Source organism: Notolabrus celidotus, chromosome 14 (assembly GCF_009762535.1).
Source record: "Notolabrus celidotus isolate fNotCel1 chromosome 14, fNotCel1.pri, whole genome shotgun sequence".
Classification (NCBI taxonomy): Eukaryota; Metazoa; Chordata; class Actinopteri; order Labriformes; family Labridae; genus Notolabrus; species Notolabrus celidotus.
The window spans coordinates 19,126,281-19,149,293 of record NC_048285.1 but is presented as its reverse complement, the minus strand read 5'-3'; the positions used below and the strand labels follow the sequence as shown (position 1 = coordinate 19,149,293).

Below are 23,013 nucleotides of genomic sequence, written 5' to 3'. Positions count from 1 at the left end.
ATGTCCCTCTGGATTTTCACGACCCATCGTCTTTTTCATTCTTTATAAATCATGGAAATGTGTAAATGCTTCAGTGTTACATAACAATTTGAGTTTACCACTCTGAGTGGGATTTCAGAGGAAAATGACCACTGTGTAAGCAATGATGAAATGACAAATGAAACAACAAACAGACAAATCCTAAAACCTAAAGACAATAAGTAGAAACGTCGACCAGCAGACCACATAACATCAAAAACTCTTCAACCTGCTTCAAAGACAATCTTGTGTCAAAGGTGCTAACAACTAAGACAAGGAACAGGAGTGGGACTGTCACACAAAGGCACAGGAACAAACAAGAGCACTGAGGGACTGGCACGGCCACAACAGAGCACAACAGGCAAAATGTATTTTACATACCAAACCTCTAAATGTATACTTCTTCCTGACATGACCCTTATATTAATAATCCATTTATTTAATATTAGAGTGGCTTTATATCAAATAAAACTGGAAATCACTCCAGTGGGTATTGTAGTTGCCTCAGTTCTCTGCTGGGGTCTCTTTGGCAGCCGCTGCAGCTGAAAGACACCAAAGAGGAACGAACACAGTTATAGCAGTATACGTATCATATTCTGTGAAGACACTGATTACATAAACTTCACACCACAATACAGCACTTTAGTCCACTATGCTGGGGACAGATACACCCTGAAATGACACTGCCAAAAATATGTGTCCTTTCTTACTTCCTTTAAGAAATCTCTTGACTATGTGAAGGCTTTATTACCTAACTCACAAAATACCATAGGGTCATGGGCTTATATTCTCCTACTCTATTCTTCTCCAATTCTATTATATTATAACACTTTGTTACACAAGTCCCTTTGTTCATGCAACACTTAACATTATCTCTTATGTGAAATAATAAATGGCAGTATAGTTACTTTCCTGCCAGAGGATCCAACCCCAGGAATCAAACATGGAGGGCAAACAAAGAAATTGATTTTTCTTTCTTTAATTCAAAAGGTTAGACTTTGTTAAATTGTGGATGTTTCTTCAGCCAGGAATGAATTCAACAACAACTAATCTCTCTAAATGTTCTGCATATGACTTTACAATCTGTAGACAAGGGATGAGATTTTGGGTGTCAAAAGCATTCTGATGTTCTTTATTACTTTAAGCAAAACTGTCTGTTACACTGAAAGCCCTGAATATCCTCATCAGATTTCACATTTGCTGATGGCTTTAGAAATTGTGCTTCAACTTACTCTGTAATAAACATGTCTCCTTGTTTTGTGCCCTGTGATAAATTACACAACACTTCAATGAACCTTAGTTTCTATGCTGTTGTTAAGTGAACTGACTAACTCTGCATATGTGGCATGCCATAAAAAAAAGGACTTTAAAGTGAACGCTGAAACTTGTATGTTCTCTCTTTCTCTGTGAACACAAATGTCCTCCTTCCCTGTCCTCCTACAGGTAGACCCATCCTGGATGTATACGTCAGAGGGTAAGCCGGAGGTGAGAGCAGCTGACGGGGAAGTGAGATGTGTGTCTTACCCTTTGAGACAATCAAGTTCTCCTCCTGTTGTTCCTCGTCTCCAGGGGCACTGAGGAGAGAATCCATGGGGGAATGTTGTAATGGGATGACAACAAAACCCGTTTAATAAACAAGTCATTTTATATATATATAAGCCGAGAACAGTGACATACCTGGGCTTCTGGTTGATGCTGCAGCGGCATCTTCGACCTAAAATCAAAATCATCTTTGTTCACAGATACCCAATGATGACATGGTGCTGTGGTCAACAAAGTGTGAATAATGCATAAATCAATCATTCCTTATTTTAATATATTATTATTATATTCATAATATTTTAATATGGTTTGAACATTTAACTGAGTATGTACATATTATAACATCAAATAACGAAGAGAGAAAGCAGGACTTACTAAGGATGAGGAGAATACCCAGTGTAAACAGCACCACAGCAAATGCCAAACCCCCGATCCTCAGGCTCTCATAGTCTGCAGAAGAAATTAAAACAGAAAGACAAACTAAAACGTTTATTCAAACATTCAACCAATTGGAAAATACTTGAGGCCACTGTCACCCCATCTCAACTGTCTGCTGCAGAACATCCGCCAATTGAACAACACTTACCATATATAAATGGGTCTCCAACTTCTGTCCTGTTGTCTATAAAAATATGAAAGAAGCACACATTTAGAAAAAAAAGGTGTAAGACTGACAATATTTGGGTTATTTTTGCATGTATTTGTAGCTCAATCCCTTTCTTCTTATTGTAGATTTTTATATAATTTTGGAGCATCATCTCTCAACAGTTGTGTATAGGGTTGGATTTATCACTTTTGAGCGGTTACTCACACCTGAAGCATTTAATTAAATAACACCTGTGACAAATGTTCTGTTTCTCTGACAGTAAAAAAAATTGGCCAGACTAAACTTAAGTTGTTTTTGTTTTTTTATGCCTAATCGTAATCATACCTCAGCCATAGAAATTACCATAACTTCACTTTTCCATGTTTACATATTGTAACAGGTATTTTTTTTTATCTTCATATTGGACTTTCCAAACCTCCAGTGGGGAATTTTCACTTTGTGTTGAGTTTGGCACCCCTGTGGACAAGTGGTACACCTTCTCTTTTTGTTGATTTAGTCCCGTTATGTGTAAGGAGGGTTTTCTATAGAACATCTCATCCTAACAGTCAAATATATCACTCACTATGAATGTTTTACGCAGAAAACCTAAACAGACATATTTCTGAGGTGACCTTTAAATCCCAGTTTGACCTAGACTGTTATCGAAGTTAACGTCTATGTTAACAGTTTAATGGTTAACAGAGTACAATTTCTGATTAACCGTGGCCACCTCTGCTGGTAGCAGTGGTTATAGACATTGATATTATTGACAAACAAATAATCTGTCTCCTTGGTGTTGTTGTGGTTTGCTTTTGTAGGTCTTAGGGATGCATTCATATTAATTTCAGTGTGTTGCTTTAGCAGTTAAAAACTCCTCACAGGAGCTGTAATAACCCAGTACTCATGTTTAAGTTTGAATAAGGTTAGAGAAGCAGTATTATTGGTGAACTCTTTATATTAGAGTCATCCACACTTGGGAGTATATTTATTGATATACTTTATTTTATCTCTTTTCTATAAAACAGTCAGTCTCATCTCTTCAGCATTGATTACACTCCAGATCTATTTCAACTCAATGCACGGTTGACTCTGGTCCTTTTTGGACAATTTGAGCTGTTATAAGCCAATCCATACAAGTCTGCTTTGATCGGGAAACCATCAGAGCCATCTGTGAGGCTGCAAGGAACGGAGTTGTGACCCCATTAGAGAAAACATCCAGGGTACTCACCCCGTACACTAGGGTCTGACACAGCTGAGAGGTAGCGCAGAGGGACGGTGGTTTCATTCAGAGAATGAATGAAAAGGGGAAAAGATCGAAACACAGAAGAGAAAAGAGAAAGGGAGAAAACAAATTAATATATGTGTCAATCTGGCCATCTTTCTGTTTTACCTCACACAACCTATAAGTGTCACAAATACATTCACAGCACAACATCACATCATCTATTCATAGAGCGTCTGTGTGAGCATGTGTCTAACATTTAATCACGCTATAAACAGATCTCTCAGACACACTGTGACTATCCAGTCTATGAAGCCCACACAGAAAGCTCTAAAGTGGTGAAATTGCTGTTTTGCTACAAGCCCACACCCAGTGAAAGCCTCCTCATGTGACATCACTGCCAGCCCCAACACTGCCCTCCTGTGGACAAGTGTTGTTGGCGTGTGTGTGTGTGTGTGTGTGTGTGTGTGTGTGTGTGTGTGTGTGTGTGTGTGTGTGTGTGTGTGTGTGTATGTGTGTGTGTGTGTGTGTGTGTGTGTGTGTGTGTGTGTGCGCGCGCGTGCGTGCGTGCGTGCGTGCGTGCGTGTTTCGTGAGTAGAGGGGGACACTTACCAGCCACACACACCAGGAGAGAAGAGAGGAAGAGCAAAATAGTTTCCATGGCAACTGTTGACACAGAATAAGAATGAGGGAGGATGAGAGAGAGAGGGAATGAAAGAAAAGACAAAAAGAGGTATGTTATAGTAACCTACTCTGCCGCAGCATATTAAATGCACAAACAAAAACAATGACTTATGCAGTTAACACGACAAAGAGTATGACCGTATAAGGAACCACACCACAGAGCGCTGTCTCTGTCGTAACCCCTGGAGTTTCACTGATGTAATCGGCCTGCAGATATAATTTCTGTCTTGCATAATGATCCATGATCAGAGCCCACATACATGTTCTCTTTTCCTGGCAGAGATTAAGCCCTACTCCCTGCAGACATCATGCAACCTTGGCCTAATTTCATTTAAATTATTCAATGCACACCCACTCCTGTAGACATGTTCAACAAAACTATTTTTGTAGGCAAAGTGTACCGGAGGTGAGTGTCATGTACCAATATTCAAATATCATACAATGCTGAGTGGCAACATATGTATATGCTTAATTCTTAAAGAAAAGAAGGTGAAGGTCCAAAGTCATGATTGGAAGTACTAAAATTGGGACCCAAGTGTTGCTGATAAATATTGAGTCTACTGCACTCTCATTAGGATACTGCGGTTGGATAATGGCCATCACATTTACAATTGTACATATGCAGATCTGATGCAGCAAAATGTCAATCAATATCTATTTGTGGTTTAATTTCCTATCATATTCTCCAGTGCAAACAAAATGGATTATACATCAACATCCATAAGCCATCAAACAAACTATATAGGCCAGCAAAAGTGCTTGAAGGTTGGTCGAATATTCCCAGAAAAAAACCCTCACCATCACATATCATAGAAAGAGACAAGTCAGCAGTGCAGAGTACAAACTAGACACAAACTATAGGGGCTGTTTTTATAGATCTGCTAGGCTTTACCTCAGATGTTTGACATTGTATGCTGTCTCTCCAGTTGACCTTTCTGCTTTCATACATTGATATCTTTCTATCCACCCCATTCAGTGGATCCATTTGTGTCCATTTGCCCATCAGGCTGTGTGACTGTCTTCTTCAGCTGCATGTGTGGAAGTGGGCATGATGCACTTAAATGAACAGAGTCCATTATAGTCATTAGCAGAGGTAGCGGCTGCAGCATTCCTGCACAGCTGATGTTTGTATATTTGTACATCTCATATCTGATTTTTGAGCCTGCGTACAGACTCAGCAATGTTTCCATGACATTTATGAAATAATGAGACACAATATGACAACTGAAGAACACATGGCCACAAGATAAAAAAAAAAATAAACAAGAGGGAAAAATAATTTTTAGATGAATGTGGTGGGGACTTTTTTTGCTCTTCAAAAAGTAGAACTGTCACTTCTAAAAGAATTTGGATAAGCCACTTGTTTTTCAAGGGTTGCATCACCTTCTACATTAGTATAAATTCCAGCATACTGATGTCATTATGATGTTTTTTTTTTTTTATAAAACACTGAAAATGTCTTCTCCTTGTGAAGGTTTTCATTTCAGTTGTTAAGACTAAAAGCTTTGAAGTCTTCCTTCGAGGTCTTTTTAATCACCAGGCTTTACAAAGTGAGAGGAATGCAGTGCATTAAGAGAGGCACTTTCACAGCATATTGAAATCAAACTCTGATATGAAAAATGAGATATGGTAGGTCTCCGGGGGCATGTCTGTCACATCTGCACATCTTGAAAGAGACATCTTTTTTTTCTGCAGTAGAGGTAATGATTGATGGCTGACCCCCAACTCTACATCACTCATATTCAGTTCTGACAAATTCATAAACACTGATTCAGATCAGGTTCAACAGCAGGTGGAAGATAATTCACTATAATGGAGGGATGACCTTTACGTGACAGCATATGACTGGTATCAATCCTAGAATAAATGCACTCTTAATCTTCAAGACTTTGCAATATAATTGGTATAAATCTAATTATTGAATTCCTTCAGAGTGACTCAAATGTAGTTATATTGTCCACAAAATCCAACTAATATTAAAAACTTGTAAATCTGTCTTTGGTGTTTAATTTAAGTGTAACTATGATATCTGTCTCCATCAGTCCTGATAATTTTTGTGTGCTCCCCTTTCATCTTGGCACAGGCTCCAGCACACCAATGAATCTACCCAAATTAAAAATGGTACTACACTGTAATGGATAGAGAGTGCTCCTAATGGTACCACTTAATTTCCAGCTTTTTGAAGGCTATAATTTCGAAATCTCATCGTTTAATACCATTAAGAAGCTTCTTGTTGTCATACTGACCTAATAAGTTGATATGAATGTTGAAATATCTTCATTTTGTGAATTTAGAAGAATGTTTTGTGATATATTATATCTTGCCATTACAAGGACTGTTGATTTTGTCATGGTGGCGACAGTACTCTGAACAAATAAGCAGCTCTTGTTAGTTTCGTCTGTCAAAAACTTTAAAACTTTAATACAAAGATCTTTTATTTTTTCTGCTTTTGAGTTATAAGAACCTCTCTAGAGCAACTTCCCTTTGACTGTCTGGTTTCCTGCTTTCACAAATAACACTTAAACTTTGACATTGCTGTGATATTAGCTTGAAGCACAACACCATTAACCCTCCAGTTATGTTCCAGGTCAGACTGACATTTCAAAATTTAAAAAAAAAAAAAAAAATTGTTAAGTATTTTTTTGGTATGAAACTTCTTTTGCTTGGCTTAATTAGCGTAATCAACTTATTCAAAAAATTGTAAAATTAACATATTTGCAAACTCCCTGCATGTTTATATTACATACATACTGTTCGAGGTCAATTTGAACCGGCAGTCAAACCATATTTAAATGGTTAGTTATGGAGTTAATAATAAAATTAAAAAAAATGTTAATTGGGATTTTCTTTGAGTTCTGACACTTTTGGATAACTAAATATGCCCCAGTTCAAGTTGACCCAGGAACATTATTGCTGTTCCTGATAAATGAACATAACAGGGGGGTTAATATCTTATTGTTCTTAACTAATAGAATCAAAGATTACTCATGCTTTGCATCCATTTGAACTCCTTGAGTCACACATTTTCTACTTTTTAGATGCTTCTCTCTGGAAAAAATCCTACATAGCCCAAGTGGTGTGTTAGTCATACTACCATGCTAAGATTTTGCTAAGTACATTTGGCCATGAGACACCTTATCCTCCCTCTTAAAACACCTCAGCAGCCTCTCTTGATCCTTTTTCCATATCCTTCTTTTATATCTGCACTGATGTGAAAACTGCTATATATCTAAGAAGCTATTAAATAACAGGGAAATGTGAATAGACAGTTCAAAATGTAAACTGTGTACCGCTATCTCATTCTGTTATCTAACCCTGGTTGAAATGAAAAACATCAGGCTCCCAGCAAAAGAAAAAAAAAGTTCTAATCACAGAAGATCCAAAATTTGAGATCAATCATAAATAAACTGTGCGTAAGGTGGCTACATTGCTATTAGCGAAGCATTTTCCAGCCCTCCTGTGCGTGTTCAGCAGTGAAAGCAGAGAAAGGTCTGCCTGAGAATAATGCAAAGGCTGATTGTGATTTTCCTCACTGAGAGACCTGTTAATGGTGCAGATATGACAGTAAGTGCTCAGGGTTAAGTGGTCCGTTGGACAACTTCCACTGACTCTGGAGATAACAAAGACAGCCTGATGTCAAAGGTTGAGCAATCAGTGCCATTAAAAAATACTACAAGTCCATTCACACCACAACACCTTTCCTACTTTGAAGGAAAATAAAGCAGACCTGCTGTTCATTAAGTACAATATATGACTGCATGTGTATGATATTTACAGCAATTAAAACATATTAAATTTTAGACTTTCATCCTTCTTCACAACAAAATACATCAACAAGTTGCATTCCTAAACTTGCTGTCTGGCTACCTGGAAATTATGCAATACCAAGAGAAATGTCAGATTTGTAAGCCCACTCATGAAATGGTATTTGTCCTTTACCAGTCTGGTCCTCTTGAGTAAGGTGGTAGAAATGATTTTGCGTAGAACATACCTAATTTTCCTGATGAGAAAATGGTGAGATAACTTATTTTCTGAGGAATGTAACCATTTTTGGGCGATTCACAGTGGAAGAAAAATGTTTTTGGTGGTCTCTGGTAGATAATACTGACATTAAGACATGTCTTTGACAATGCTGAACTATAAAGCCCAATTTATCCTTCTAGTTATGTTCAATGTCATCAAAATCTTATAAAAAAGAGAGTATTTTTAACTTTTACTTGGTCAGTGTCACATGTTTATCCAGACAGAATCCTCAAGAGTTTTGCAGACCTGCATTGTCCTGTGTGATAAATCATGTTGCTTTTTGTCCTGTTTAGCCAGCCTTTCTCTCTCAGGGTATGAAACACAGCACCTGAGGGGCTGTCTCTCCATCTGTCCTTAACACGTATCTGTACTATTGTTGAACAATATCTAGTTCCAGTGCCAGGTTCCCCTTTGTCTGACAAGAGAGGACAAGAAAAAGGACAGACAGGATGACTCTATCTGCATGGCGAGGACAAGGAAATAACAGGAGACAGAGGCAGTTTTCTGTAATGTGAAGACAAAGGAAGGGTGGGCTGAAACACAGGGAGAATGGGAGATAAGCAGTAAGAGACAGACAGGATTTGGCAGGGCGCAACAGGCGAAGGGCATTTCTAGTGTGAAAGACAAAGGGCGTTGAAAAGAAAGGTCAGGGAAAGCGGTGTGGCAGAGGAAACAATGATGAGGAAGAGAGTGATCAAAGGTACAACATAACCCAAAGCTCAGAGAGTAGTCAAGAATAAGCTGTATTTTTTCATTCATTTTTTTAGCTTTGTGTGCCTTTACTAAGAGGATAGGACAGTGGATAGAGCAGGAAACTGGGTGAGAGTGGGTAATGACATGTGGTAAAAGGCTGCAGGCAGGGTTGGAGTGTGATTCATTCTCAGACCGGGAGTTTCATGGCACCAACCAGCCCACTTTGATTCACAACCTTTTACTGCAGAAACATAATCTTAGCCATACACACAAGTCTGAGAAAGAGCACCAGTCTCTACAAACCTGTTATTTATGTGTATTTTATTAAAATATAACTTCTTTTGTGATGCAAAGTTCACAACTATCATCTATTTTAACAAAAATGAGGACATCACAATTTTTCTGCATTATGAGAATCAGATATAAGTGCACATGTCCAACAATCAAACATAATTAGCATTGCACTGTTCTCCTTAACATCACATAAGTTTTAAAATAATAATCAAAATATATACACTGTTGCTCTTCCTCACTCTCACTGTCAACAGCAGACTGGTAGAGGGGCTGCAGCTGCTGCCAAGGGGCTACACAGCAGTGTTCAGTATTTAGGTCTTGTTGTGACTTACTACCTGCAAATAACTTATTTGTGTATCGGGCACATTAGGCTACATAACGCCACACATTTGTACAACCAACCTGGCCCTCTGGGAAGTTTCCTGGTTCTCCTGATTAGTCACTTAGGGCATGGCCACAGGTTGGACTCAAAACTGAATCACCAACTGCTGCACATGGGGCATGCGATTTCACCACGAGGCTGAACCAGTGCACCTAGTTAGGCCTATTAAATGAAGAATTCAAGAAACCTTTTTAACCTCTTACTAAAGTTGTAGCAAAGGTTTGAGTTTTAGGCTAGTTTGAGATCAGTGTGACACAACATTTTGCTACACAATCATCTCCAAAACTTTTAGAAAAATACATTTGTGGTCATGGGACACAAAGTATTCCAAAGATGTAGTGTGTCCACAGTGCGTTGTGGAGTTTCACATGACAGGGACACCTAACCAGCCCCACTAACCAGCCCTCAGTTTCTCTGTTATTATAAATGTGCAAGTTTATAAAGGAGCATCCTGTTTGGTAAATAGGTGACCCAGAGGAGCTCCTCAAAAAGGCCAAGTGGCATTTGATTTGTTTCCTATTATTTCAAAATACATTTAGAGATGTAGGGCAGCTTAAACGGTGAACTACACACTTATATCTGCCATCATAATGATGTTATATCGCCATGACAACTATTTGCGTCGTTCAGTGTCCAGATATCTCCATAGCAACAGTATCCGACTGAAATTCTGGCGCCGAAGTAAAATGGGTTAAGATGGTAAATCACATGAAAAACAAGGACAGCATTAGTGCTTGTATAAACAGGGAGGAGGGCGCGGCAGGCAGCCTAGAAGTCATCGTGACTCGTTCGAGATGAATGCCGTTTCTCTGGTAAATCCGCACGACCAGAAAACAAGACAACATCAGGGGTCAGTTGGTGGTAATTTCAGCGTCACATGAAAGTTGCGCGCAATTACGCACAAATAACGCCTCTCTTGCGTTTCAGAAAAAGGTTGGTACTGCCATGTTTCAATGACACACAGCCTACTCAAAATAAACAATGGAGCATATATTTCAACATCAAACACGTGACGTATGCGCGTCCATCAGTTGTGTTCATCAACCTGTGGATCGTCTGATGCTGAGCAAAGGAACGAGACATCACCCGCTTTGTATTTTCTTTCCATCACACACGAGATCTGACGTCTGGTTTTCCCCTTATCTCTTCCATTATGGTCAGTAATCTAGTCACGCGCGTGTTAGGGCTCTGATCCAGGAGCTATTTACATGTTTTTGCCGCGCAGCCGGTGAAGGTTACAGGGATCAGTGCCAGTAGACACACCCTCATGGTATAGCGATGATAAACAAGTAGCGCTGTAAATATATTCCCTGCAAATTAATGACAGCATTTCCATCCGTGTGTGAGTATCTCTAACACCACCCACGTTCATATTAAATCATTGTATGTTTTTTTTTTCTATTCAATTATAATCCTCCTAATTTAACGGTTCATCATCAACGAGCTATTCACTCAAATAAGCCTCTGGAAATACGAAATGTTAATATCCTGAGACGTTCAAATACACCTCCAATGCCATTCATGACCCTTTTTGATTCTCATTTTCTAGAAAAACAACAGAAACATAAACCAATTCATGAAATATCAACTTACCTCTTGTTTCCTCAGCGGACTATCGGCCAACAAACGGATCTCCTTCCTGAAAAAAATCAATCAGCTGGTCTCACAAGGCTTTGGATCCAAATATTCTCATTTGTCAATATTTGCTCACTGCTCTCACATCCACTTGTCCTGGAAAAATAGATGTGATGGGTAACAATGTGACTCCTGGAGTGACTGCTTCTTCAGTGTGTTCAACACCCTATGTTGCTCCCTCTCTCTCTTTCTCACTCTCAGTCACACATGCACACACTCACATCATAGACCCCCAAGCAGTGTGCCAGCATCGTGCATGACTGACAGCTTGTGATCTTCTATTCTTTTACTGATCAACTCCACATTAAGGGTTTCCTTCATCTTTATTTCATGTATGCTCAGTGATCCCACACATTACATAGATATAACATTCGATTAGACAACATGGCCACTACACATGACCCACAGACATAACTCTCTCTCTCTCTCTCTCTCTCTCTCTCTCTCTCTCTCTCTCTCTCTCTCTCTTTCTCTCACACACACACACACACACACACACACACACACAGACACACACGCACACACACTCACACACAGACACAGACACACACACACACACACACACACACACACACACACACACACACACATTGATATACAATGTAAGAAAAATTCACAGTGTGCATAAAAGAGGTTTAGGTGCACATAGTGCCACTGCTTTCCTTCATCGCAAAGTGAATGCATAAAGTGTCCTTTTACATGAATATGGTAAACAACAGTGTATTTAAAAAAACCTGAGATGTGTACCTGTGATAAAACACATCCACAATCATTATCTAAGCATTGGAAGATCACGACAGAGTTGACTATTTCATTGGCACAGAAGACATGGGAGAAGGGCCAGCCATCTTTAAGGGGTAATAGGTAAACATGAGTAAACTGTGAGTGAGATATAAAGGGACAGAAGAAGTATGTCACTAAGTGAAGTTAGTGCATTGATTAATGTGTTTCAGGTAATACATTTAACAGCCACATAAAAGAGGATGAATATATTATATGATGTAGAACATAGAGACAGAGGTTGTGTTAAAGTTGTGCACTTGTCATGCTTTTGCTCCCCTAAACTATTAAGCTACTTTTACGCATCCCTTTACTCTGTAAGTGTAAATCCACCTGCCTCTCTGAGGCAGCTTCATAGTGCAGGTTCATTCATGAAGACAGGAGTTAGACCACCAGCAGCCTGAGCCGTCACGGTTTCTCTTGCTGTAGGAGGCACAGGGAGAGTTAAGATTAGAGTCCAAACTGAATCAGGTAAAGGTGTATGAAGCCACTGAGGTGATCCTCTGTGGAACAAACATCCAACTGACCTGAGATCTGCTTGAACTTTGCATTCTTTGAAAAGTAATCTTTGAAGTTTGCTCTGTGTACCTGTATTTAAACTGTGTGTGTGTGTGTGTGTGTGTGTGTGTGTGTGTGTGTGTGTGTGTGTGTGTGTGTGTGTGTGTGTGTGTGTGTGTGTGTGTGTGTGTGTGTGTGTGTGTGTGTGTGTGATATATGGACTCTTGCAAAGTTATCTTATCCATGTTTTTCAAATTGTATAAATACATCTTTGTACTCATTGATCTATTGTGTTTTTGCTTGTGATTTTTTTTTATTGTCTTTGTTTAACTGCGAGTTATCTTGTGTAGAAAAAATTCCTAATTGACGTGTACTAGAGGTTAACAATTCCAACAATCTCCTGCTCTTCAACAATGTGTATTTTTTTCTGGATTCTTACGTGCATCGTGCTGTAGACCCAGGGCACAAGACTGCTGACTTTGGTGTAAACTCCCGGCTTGTTTTCTCTACCACAGCCATGTCCCCAGCTGGTGATCCCAAGCAGGTACCATTGATTCCCATGTTTACACACAAGAGGTCCACCACTGTCACCCTGGAAAAAATATCCAACTTTAAACTTATTCTATAGTTTTTAATACATTAAAATCACATGTATAAATACCTTATTAAAATAACCACATGTCTTTAGCCCCTTTCACACATGCACCAAAATCCTGAAAAAGTCTACTCTGACTTAATCTGTGTGGGCAGCACGTGTGACGAAAACGCCCACATTTTTCACCTACACATTATCCAGACTTCTTTTTCCTACCCTACTGTTAAAATTTCTGCAAGAAGTAAGGCTGAGCCGATGTGTGAATGCAGAAGGGGGGGAAATAATAGCGTGAGTGAGTTGATATAGAGTGATGACACTCCTGTTGAGAGGAGTTACACGAGTGAACAGCAACTTCCTGAAGGCCTGGAAGTCCTAAAATGATCTTAAAAATGTCAGGGGTACATGTGTGGAAAGCTGCTCACCTGACAGGAGTCTTTTCCTCCCTGCAGGTTCCCAGCACAGATCATGTTCCTGGTCAAAGCATTACCATACACATGGGGGAGTTTACACACTGATGGACTAATGATGCCCACAGCGACCTCCATAAGATCCTTGGAGACACCGACTATATTGGGATAAAAACAATATTCTTGTTAATTTTTGCAAACAAGGCTCTAAATAATGACTGAACTAATACAGGACTTAAAGACACATTCATTCTGCACATGCCCTTCTGCTATTGAGTTCAAGTTCATAATACTTCTTATTCTCCTTTAGTTTTGTTTCTCTCTGATTGTTGAGACATTGACGGTATTCAGCTGTGTCCGGCCTATGTGATGACTAGCTGCCTTTTTTTTAACTACTCCCTGACTGCCCTTGCTCTCAGGAGTTGTCAGCCTGGTCAGGCTGCATTCTTGATTTTCTGTTGCCTGCTTTTTGACCAAGGGAAGAATTGGGCGTGATATCTGTGACCCAAAATTTAAGCAGGTTTTTAAGCATAATTATATCATGTTGTCCAACAAGTTAGACTGGGGATGCCTAATGAACAATGTCCTTGTGTACGCAGACAGGCCAGAGCACTGAACATGAATGTGTGCACCCAATAGGCGTAACTGTACTCTTCCTTATTGTAAATGCATGCATGTCACAAGGTTTAGTATGATAATTTTTAGGTTTATTGAGGCATAAACTTCATAACTTTAGATTTAACAGTTGGTGTCTCATTAAATAAAAGTGCATGGGGGAAAAAAATCATATCGTAACATAGGAAACAAGAGTTTAATAGAATAAAGGCACATATACAGAAAGCAGAGCATAGGAATAAGTATGCACATCTCCCTGCTTTAGTGTGAGCTAATTAAAAATACAATATTAAACTAGAAACCCGACTACTTTGTGTCTTTTGTTACATTTTTGACTACATTTTGAATACAGATCTACATCACAGCTCACCTGCTTCCTCATCAGTTGTGCCAAAACCTGAGGTCCAGCACTTGGTTCCATGGGGTAATGTCATGTCATATGTTGGGAGGCAAGCAGGCTGTACTTTATCTGGACAACACAAGAGATGAATGATGATAAAATTATAGACAGCTGAAGACGGGATGCAGATACACATACATACACACACTAGATGGCACAGGGGAGGGTCAAATCAGATTACCAGCATGACTGTGAAGTCAGCACAAACTCTAAAAGCTCAGAATGAACAACAAGAGAAGAAGATATCCTGTGTATTAATTTTGTATTTTGACACTTTGATGAGTTTTTAGATTGTGACTCATAAACAAATGTTTAAATATTTATAAAAGCATCTATGTATGTAACAACTAAATTCTGACCCTAGCCTCATGTATGATGTAGATGAATATTACTTTAGATACATAAAGATGTGACTGACCATTAAAAGCAACAGGTGATGAGAGTTTGAGCAGAGCAATGTCTTGGTCATTAGTCTTGCTGTTGTAGTTCTCGTTGAGGATGATCTTCTCCACCTGGTACGGCTGAGGCAGGGAGTCTAGATTCACCACTCCACCGTAGAGCTCCCACTTCTCTGTTGTGTTACTGTCTCTGTTACGCGGAAAGATGGTTCAGTGGTAAGAAATCGTTTTCTAACCCACATGAGCTTTTATGTTTTCAGTTCACAGGTCCATACACTGGAAAATGTTTGATTTTACACATATGTAGTGTATAATTAAACAGGATTTCTGTGCATTTCAAAAAATAACCAGGCTTCTTTTTCTGTGTCAGTTACCTCGGGAAGCAGTGAGCGGCTGTTAGAGCAAAGTCATTAGAGATCAGGACTGCTCCACAGATGTGAGATCCTCTGTAGTGAAGTGACAACTGCCAGGGCCACTGACCAGACTTAGCAGCACTGCCACCAATGATCCGGGCTGTGGACTGCTGCTTTCCGCATTCTGGGAACAAAAGTCAATGTGAGGTACTAAAATCATCTTTAAACAGCAATGCAAACTGTGGAATCAGAGGGACTACTTTTTTAACTGTGTAAATTAATCATTGTTAAATCAATAAAATCATCTTTCAATCAATATTTGTGCCAATTCATTTATGTCGTAAGTTGCTGGTCCCTTCAGTGTGAAACAAGACCCCTCTGCTTCACCTTGTCGTGATTCTATTCTGCATAACCACCCGTTCACTACACATTATCCTTACTTAGATAATCAGAATCAGATGCAGAAATACTTTATTTATCCCAGGGGGGAAATTCAGTTGTTAAAGGCTGAATAAGAAAATAAAAATATACTGCTCTAAAATGTGTTTTTTTTTAAGCGTGAAAGACCAGTTTGTGCTATTGCTATAGGAAATCACACAATAAATAAATGATGTATTCATTGCATGAGTAAAAAACGTTCTTCATTTCAGTTATGGAAATGGATTAGCTCCAGCCATCGACTCATACAATCGGAGGAAATGGACTTTTGACTATGTCAAGAGTAAAGATTTAAGGTTGTGTTTTACAAAAATAGAGTGATATTGCTAGATAGAAGAGACTGTTGTTCTGCATTAAATAAAGACAGAGAAAGAGAGAGGGAGAAAGTGTGTCTCTGCGTTAAAAATATGACTCGATGAACAGATGGAGGCTGCTTACCAATGCACTGCAGGGAGACAATCTCCTGGTTTGGACAGGAAGGACTGCGTAATGCCACAATGAGAAAAACAGGTCAATTAACATGGGTACATACAGGAAACCAATGTGCAATGAACTGCAGAGTTTTGTGTGTAATAACACCCAAAAAATAAGAAAACAAGCCCCTGATGTCTTATTTTTATACTTCCTTTAGAGATCTTGAAAGATTTTAATAAAATAAAATTGTCAGGATCAGAGATGAAGTGTGAACTATGAATGAAACCTGATTGCGTACCTGACATTTACCCGACCCTGGATAGGCACAGATGAATTGTTGGTCACTGTTAGACTGGTGGACTCAGGGGCTGTTGCTGCTTTGGTGGAAAAGGAGCTGGAAATGGAGAGAAATGCCAGTCAGAAGAATGAACAAAATAGACCTGCACATATAGAGGCAGTTTTGTCGAAACAAGGCCTGATTGGGTCTGAAAACTCATTCTTGGTCTGCCACACTGAGACACCCCCCGAGAGAACTGTGGAGAATCAATTCAACCCTAAACACACAGCAGCAGGTGGGGAGAAATTGAGATAGAGCTCAATGGGTAAATTACAGGTTGGAGATGAAAACCTGCACGTTAGTAGCTGCTGTTGAAATAGGGTCTGACAAAATGGCTCGCTAAATCGCTCCTCGCTAGCTCTGAATGATAATAGAGGATGCTTCTGAATATTTTGATGTGAAATGGTTATCACTGAAAGTCAGGGTTCTTTACTTTCTGAACCCTAGCTGGGTGCAGGTCTGGTTAGCATGGCTCTGGTTCCAGCCTTTGTAGCACACGGGTAGGAAGCGGTTATCCATAGACGTCTTGACCTGCAGACTTCCATCACGGTCAAACCTCACTAGGGGAAGATGGAGAGGGAGACAGAGGAGAGCAGACAACTTAGATGATGGCTCTTCAGCAGTTTATGCTTGACACAATGTGACAGTAATGTGGAGTCTTTAACCTGTGTGCTGCTGCTGTAGTGACCACAGTGAAGGCAAAACAGAAACTAGCTTTGCTCGGCTAGACTTGAGCAATGTGATTATTCTGCTGTATGCAGTTTTATGCTCTCTTTTTTATATTACATGACATACTGCAGTCTAAAATTTTCACATTTCAAAGAAGCTGATGTGCCTCCTAAAATGCAAGTTGTACTACTTGGGTCAGGATTTAATTGATATGAATACTGATGCGCATTTACATTTGATCTAATGTGAAAGCTTAAATGCTATAGAATATTATCCCTATTTCTTATGGTTCCTCTGTGTGAAAACTAAGTCTTGGACTAAGTTTTGGAGACATTTGTGTGTGTGTGTGTGTGTGTGTGTGTGTGTGTGTGTGTGTGTGTGTGTGTGTGTGTGTGTGTGCCGCTCACCACAGTTTGCTTCATCAGAGCCCAATTCACAGTCTCTTATCCCGTCACATTTCACTGTAGTATTTGGACAGGAGTCGATACTTGACTGGAATTGTTGCACAAAGGTGGAGTTTTTGATATTGTTGTGGAGGATTGCAAGTGTAGCCAAACGGGTGCCGTAACGTACTGTGGGGTAGAGTGGATAGCAGTGAGAGTGGGTAAGCAGAGAAGGAGCATTACTGTCAAAGTTTACCTCAGCTAAATTCCAGTCAAATTTAGGAAGCACTCTCTGTCAATCATGTCTTGGTTTATAAATATAAATCATACAATCTCAATACTTTACTTTCCTTTAACTTCTTGTCTTCCTTTCTACGTATGTATGTCTACTCACTAATTTAGTTTTAAAAACAAAACTTGACTTTTTAGCACCTGATTTTACTCCAGCGTCAATGTTTTCAAACAAATACCAATAGAAGGTGAGACTAGAAGGTGGAAATTGGAATGGGGTGTCATGTATCCTGTCACTGAACATATATAACAAACTAACCATGACAAATTAAGAGAAAACAAAAATCTTAATTAGAGGTGTAACAATCCATCGATTGATTCATCGATTGATTTGAAAATGAAATTGATGGAAAGTCTAAACATCGATCTACATCCTCATCTCTAGGATACGCTTTTATTTTTGGAATTCTCACCACCCCCCTATTTCACAGTTTCCACTTAGGTGTGCCTGCGTGTCATCCTGAGTTGTCAAACAGTGGTAGCAAAAAGCAAGCAATGACAAGTAGCAGAAGTAAAGAGGATAAAGGAGATATTCACTCCCTCCTCAGTCATAAATCAGACGTGTGGAAATTCTTTGAATTTCGAATAAAAAAAATTAATGAACAGACAAAACACATGTTGTAGGCAAACAACGTTGTTACGAGATAAAACACACAGGAAACACAACATACCTAGCTTGGCACCTGAAAAAAGAATGCAGAGGGGACCCCCATGCTAATGTCAGCATTACTGCTCATTCAACACCTCTGACCAATTTTTGTTCAACACAAGCTGAACCACAACTCCAAACAAGCGATGAGAATAACCTCTGGCATTTGATATTTCATCTGTTACGACATGAGGTCTTACAAAATATGGGGCTACTCTATACTAAAGAGCTGAAATATTTAATCCCATCAGGTTAGCATAGCAGTAAAAGACTGGGGCTGTACTATAAGGATGGTAGTGAGATAAGCATGAGCTGATAAATGCAGAACGAGTTGCTTTCACCACAGATTAATTATGTCATCAAAATGCTTTTTATTTCTTTGAGAGCAATGTAACTGACTGTGTTAAATGGGTAATAAATAATATGTGAAATCAATCGCAGGCCCCTGAAAGGAAACTGAAATCGTGGCATACTTTGTGATTTTGGTAAATATTGTATCATTGTCCAGAGAATGGATATGATATTTTATCATCAGAAATGTGGTGATTTAAATCCCTATACTTAATTTAGTTAGCTAACCTAGAGTGAATTCTGGCAACATGCAGGAAAAACAAAAGCGTTATATTATAATGTATGAATTCATGATGTTCCAACATACAGCCCTTTTGAAAATAATGCTTTTAACCATCTCAGATTAAAAAAAAGTAGCTGTCATTTGAACCACAGGGATGTTATAAACTTTGGGTGCAGAAACAATATCCTTGAATACATGATGGCAGCAAATGAATATAAATGACCAGTGATCTGTGTGAATAAACATAGTTTACCTCCAAGCCAGATGGCCAGAGCCAGCAGGCCGAGCAGCAGCAAGGTTCCCCCTGACCCTCCGTAACACTTATTGTTGCAGCACCCCCTCCTCTTTTTACAGGGGGCTGGAAATCAAAAGCACACAAACATACACACAAAAATACACATTAGTATTCCTGCATGCATCTCTGTTTGTTGAGCTCATACAATTAAATGCAGGAAAATGAGGGAGCTGGTACAACACTCACGTGTACTTTGCACTGTGACTTGGGGAACAACCACTTGTGTTGAATATCGGGGGATGTAGCGCGGGTGGCTGAGGGGTGTCAGGCCTGGACCCACGCCGTACACCACCTCCTCATAGGACTTGAGGGGAGGCAGGGTATGCATGGAGGTGGGGTAGTAGGGAGGAGGGGGATCGTTCTGTGAGGATGAGACAGAAAGAAATCCACAGAGAAAGTAAGTAATCAATCATCATAACGATAAATTCAGTTATTGTTCTATAACACATAATATGATGGACAGTCACCACATTAGATTTTTTAAGGAAGAAAAATATAAAATTAGAAACAAAAAATAAATTGGGAGGCCACTCTCTTGCATGTTTGTGGTTGCCATGGCCAAGCACTTAGCCCATTGTCCTCAGTACAATCCTGGCACTATTATCAGGCCAATGCCAAAGTCCACAATTGGGTTACCACTCTCCATACAAAAACACACATTTCCTGGCAACAGTGACTAAACCTCAGGTGTTTAGAGTTTCCTTGTTTGTCTGGTGATGCTTTCATTTCAGCCCTTATTGACTCACAGTAGTTGCTGTTCTCAGTAGTCATGTCAAGTTTTTCAAACAAAGGTTTAATCAGAGTTTATTTTTTTCAGGAATAAGTTCAAGTTGAAAAGCAAAAAGGCGTAGAGACGCATCAGTGCGTTACTCTGACTGATACCATTCTAACCACTATGAGCTACCTCCAATAACATGCTGTTTTGAGAGATAATGCTGTTTTGTTTCGTAAAAACAAAACCAGGGAGGCTGTTTCCTGTTTCCACTTTGTTATGTTGAACTAATCATCTGCTGAGGTGTTATACTCCATACAGATGAAGTTTTTCCTTTTATTTAGCTCTTGGCAAGACAGCACATTAGCATCCATCTCCAAATAGCTGGAACTGTTACTTTCTTGAATTTTCTGTTTCATGAACATGCAACCTTCATGTAGAGTTGCAACATGTACTTTCCACTGTGCCATGTTGTGATTCGTGTAAAGTTTGGTGTTGCTCATTCAGGGAAATCAAAGTTCAGAGAATGTGACTAAACGTGTTTGTGCGCAGTTCGCTTGTTCCTGCTGTCACCTGAGCGTTTACGGAAATCAACGTGAGCAAACGCGTTAGGTCACGTTGTTCACGTCTCTTTGTTGTTGTTACATGTGTGAAGAGAAATGGAACAAGGTTATAAAATAATGAATATGAATTACCAAGCTTATCAAAATGTTCAGAACTTTACACATTCAAAGCATTTATGCTGACTTAGTGATATTTATCTCAAATTGGTCCTGATCACAGCTCATCTCAGTGTATGACCCTTGAAATGCAGCAGTCAAGATTTTGTTAGAAACAACCAATCATGAATCAATTTTACAGTGGGGCGCTGGTGGCCTAGCGGTCTAAGCATACAGAGGTTACAGTCCTCGTTGCAGAGGTAGCCGGTTTGACTCTGGGCAGCAACCATTTGCTGCATGTCTACTACCCCCCTTCTCTACTCCCCACATTTCCTGTCTCTCTTCAGCTGTCCTGTCAAAAAAAGGCAAAAAAGCCCCCCAAAAATGTATCTATTTATTGACGATGGTAGAGATGGACCAAAGGTGTTTCATAAGACCTTTCCTACTGCACGTGGATTAAGTTTCAGAATATGCCTACAGGCAACATACAATTCTCTTAATTGAAGGAAAAAGGCCAAGCTGAAATAATGGGAGGAGCCGGTTCATTGTGTTTCCCAGCAGCATACACTTGGATCACCTTGCATTGTTTGCCTGTTGGCAATTATCGTGGAAAATTACTGAACATTTTTCAGATGATGAGTTCACATGACATTTAAAAGGTCAGTATTTATAAACAATGAATAGTCTATAACAAAGAACATTGTAAATGTAAGAGTCCTTTTCTATTTGGTTGTTCAGATTATAGGACACAAATAAGATACATGTCCTGGGAGCGTTTTCTCGTGTGAGTTTGCTTCCCAAAATCTGTAATTTTCAGAGGACAACCAAAAGTCATTATTTTAGAAACAAACCTGAAGAATCATGAGTTCCTTAAATTATCCAACATTGTAACCAAATGTAAGAATTTCAAAATCAATTAGTTTAACCTGAAAAAAGGATTGTTGAAAAGCTAAAAACAAGGTTTAAAATGTCTGAGTAAGAATGTAAAGTAAATAAAAGTGTTACTTTAAGTTAATGTGTTGCCTTGTAGAAAGTAACAACAGAAACACACTCTTTCTTTCCTGATGTTTGTCAGGTAAACTGATAAACAAATGCAACATCTGATATCACCTAGTAATCTCTGCCACGATCAGTACTCTATGAGTTAATTGAGGCCAAGCAGCTTTAAGAGCAAATCAAGATACTGAAACTCAAACAGAGACACAGATAAATAACAAAGACCACCATTCGGAGCCTGAGTGACAGGTAAGCATTGTCTGCAGAGAACATATGCAGGAGGGAGGCTGAAGTTAGAGGGGAGAGTAGAAAAATGAGTTTATGTTACAGGGAAGAGGAGGACAAAAGGAGAACCTACCGAGTCAGTCTTAGCCATTGGAGTCAGGTCAGCAGAGAGTTGCAGGTAGAAGTCAGAGCAGGTGGGTGGAGATTTTTCACATCCAACTTCTTCACGCAGTCATGGAGCAATGGTCATGGGCATGATGTTGCCACAATTAACACTCTCTCTCTTCTCTCTTTCCTTCTCTGATCCTTTCTACTCTACTGTGTGTTTATCACTGACCTTCATCTAAACAGTCACAGGTAAGTCTGCCTTCCACCTCCCTGTGTAACACCTCCCACCTCCAGCCTCCAGCCTCAATCACTCTCTCAATCCTTTATTCTTCTCACAGAGACGGACGCGCCCAGTGCACTACTTTCCCACCTGCTGGACAGGTTTGGTGGAAGCCAGAGCTTGTTTCTAGGGGGAAAGAAGCTCCTTGGAGGTTCATATGACACCAGCTAGGATAACAGGGACATGAATTAAAATGTCCCCTTCTTCACAAAAACAACAGTTTGTATAAAGCTGTAGAAGAATGGTGTAACATTTTAAATTTCAAATGCTCAGCTTCTCTCCCTGGAAAGATGCCATTTTTAAAGAGCTAGTGGCTGCACTGATTAAGGATTATCCATTCAAGTGTTTCCAGTATATACATAAAAGCAGAGGTATGTGTTTAAAAGTATGTTTAAGTACTGGTGATTGATTTTAACTGTGTTGATAGTTGTATGTTACCCTGTATTAACTTGTGTTGTTGCAGAGCATGCCAGGAAAACAGATTGGCGCCTCTATGGGCCCTCCCTGCCAAAATAAAGCACACATTAAAAACTAAAGCATGAACTTAAATGCTATGTTTCTACAGTTTAATAAAAGATTCATCATCTTGAGGTAAGGATGTAGACAGTACAAGGAAAAACAGTTAAAAAAAATAGCTCTGTCGCTGGTTGCAGGAAAGCTAATTATCAACCAGTGTGCTCATTCGTGGGTACTATTTTTAAACTCTTTGTCACTCACTCAGGGTGTTGCTGCTTAATTGTTAATCAACATCTGTAGGGGAATTTGAAGGAAACTTTTGGAGCTGATGACCTGCTTTTCTTCTTGTCACACATCGGTTTAAAGTTTTCTTCCCACGTTCCCCAGCTCCTTTCACAGCAA

The 23,013-nt window shown here is 39.4% G+C and overlaps 2 protein-coding genes and 1 long non-coding RNA gene across 6 annotated transcripts; 1 reads left to right on the top strand and 2 right to left on the bottom strand.

The window, feature by feature from the left end:
- Positions 1-436: 436 nt before the first annotated feature.
- Positions 437-11,528, bottom strand: fxyd6 (FXYD domain containing ion transport regulator 6). 3 transcript variants are annotated; one of them, XM_034700485.1, is made up of 8 exons: positions 11,038-11,528; positions 3,981-4,034; positions 3,375-3,398; positions 2,147-2,182; positions 1,936-2,010; positions 1,696-1,732; positions 1,543-1,592; positions 437-560 (listed from the first exon to the last, which is right to left on the bottom strand). In XM_034700485.1, the coding sequence occupies exons 2-8, from the start codon at positions 4,027-4,029 to the stop codon at positions 523-525; spliced, it is 309 nt and encodes a 102-aa protein (XP_034556376.1). In that variant the 5' UTR covers positions 4,030-4,034; positions 11,038-11,528; the 3' UTR covers positions 437-522. The 3 variants fall into 3 exon arrangements, with proteins under 3 accessions (XP_034556376.1, XP_034556375.1, XP_034556374.1); XM_034700484.1 differs by lacking the exon at positions 11,038-11,528 and adding an exon at positions 10,531-10,672; XM_034700483.1 differs by lacking the exon at positions 11,038-11,528 and adding an exon at positions 4,945-5,029 and having other exon boundaries at positions 1,696-1,781.
- On the top strand, positions 10,500-13,571 carry LOC117824963. Of its 2 annotated transcripts, none has more exons than XR_004633754.1 (3): positions 10,500-10,600; positions 12,813-12,901; positions 13,402-13,571. It is a non-coding gene; the product is annotated as an uncharacterized LOC117824963 (long non-coding RNA). The 2 variants fall into 2 exon arrangements; XR_004633753.1 differs by lacking the exon at positions 10,500-10,600 and adding an exon at positions 10,610-10,786.
- Positions 11,606-21,938, bottom strand: tmprss13a (transmembrane serine protease 13a). Its single transcript, XM_034700482.1, has 13 exons — positions 21,901-21,938; positions 19,362-19,536; positions 19,134-19,238; positions 17,391-17,555; positions 16,748-16,874; positions 16,276-16,371; positions 16,002-16,045; positions 15,147-15,309; positions 14,793-14,962; positions 14,345-14,443; positions 13,375-13,517; positions 12,797-12,949; positions 11,606-12,282 (listed from the first exon to the last, which is right to left on the bottom strand). The coding sequence occupies exons 1-13, from the start codon at positions 21,916-21,918 to the stop codon at positions 12,268-12,270; spliced, it is 1,473 nt and encodes a 490-aa protein (XP_034556373.1). The 5' UTR covers positions 21,919-21,938; the 3' UTR covers positions 11,606-12,267.
- Positions 21,939-23,013: the final 1,075 nt, after the last annotated feature.

What these genes read in the sequence shown, in the direction of transcription:
- fxyd6 (XM_034700483.1), bottom strand. Translation starts at nt 4,029, where the DNA reads ATGGAAACTATTTTGCTCTTCCTCTCTTCTCTCCTGGTGTGTGTGGCT. An exon ending in AGCATCAACCAGAAGCCCAG is followed by an intron (nt 1,593 to 1,695) that starts GTATGTCACTGT and finishes TTCTCTCCTCAG; the next exon opens with TGCCCCTGGAGACGAGGAAC. An exon ending in GAACTTGATTGTCTCAAAGG is followed by an intron (nt 561 to 1,542) that starts GTAAGACACACA and finishes GGTGTCTTTCAG; the next exon opens with CTGCAGCGGCTGCCAAAGAG.
- tmprss13a (XM_034700482.1), bottom strand. An exon ending in ACCCAGCTAGGGTTCAGAAA is followed by an intron (nt 16,372 to 16,747) that starts GTAAAGAACCCT and finishes CTCCATTTCCAG; the next exon opens with CTCCTTTTCCACCAAAGCAG. An exon ending in CAGGGTCGGGTAAATGTCAG is followed by an intron (nt 16,046 to 16,275) that starts GTACGCAATCAG and finishes GGCATTACGCAG; the next exon opens with TCCTTCCTGTCCAAACCAGG.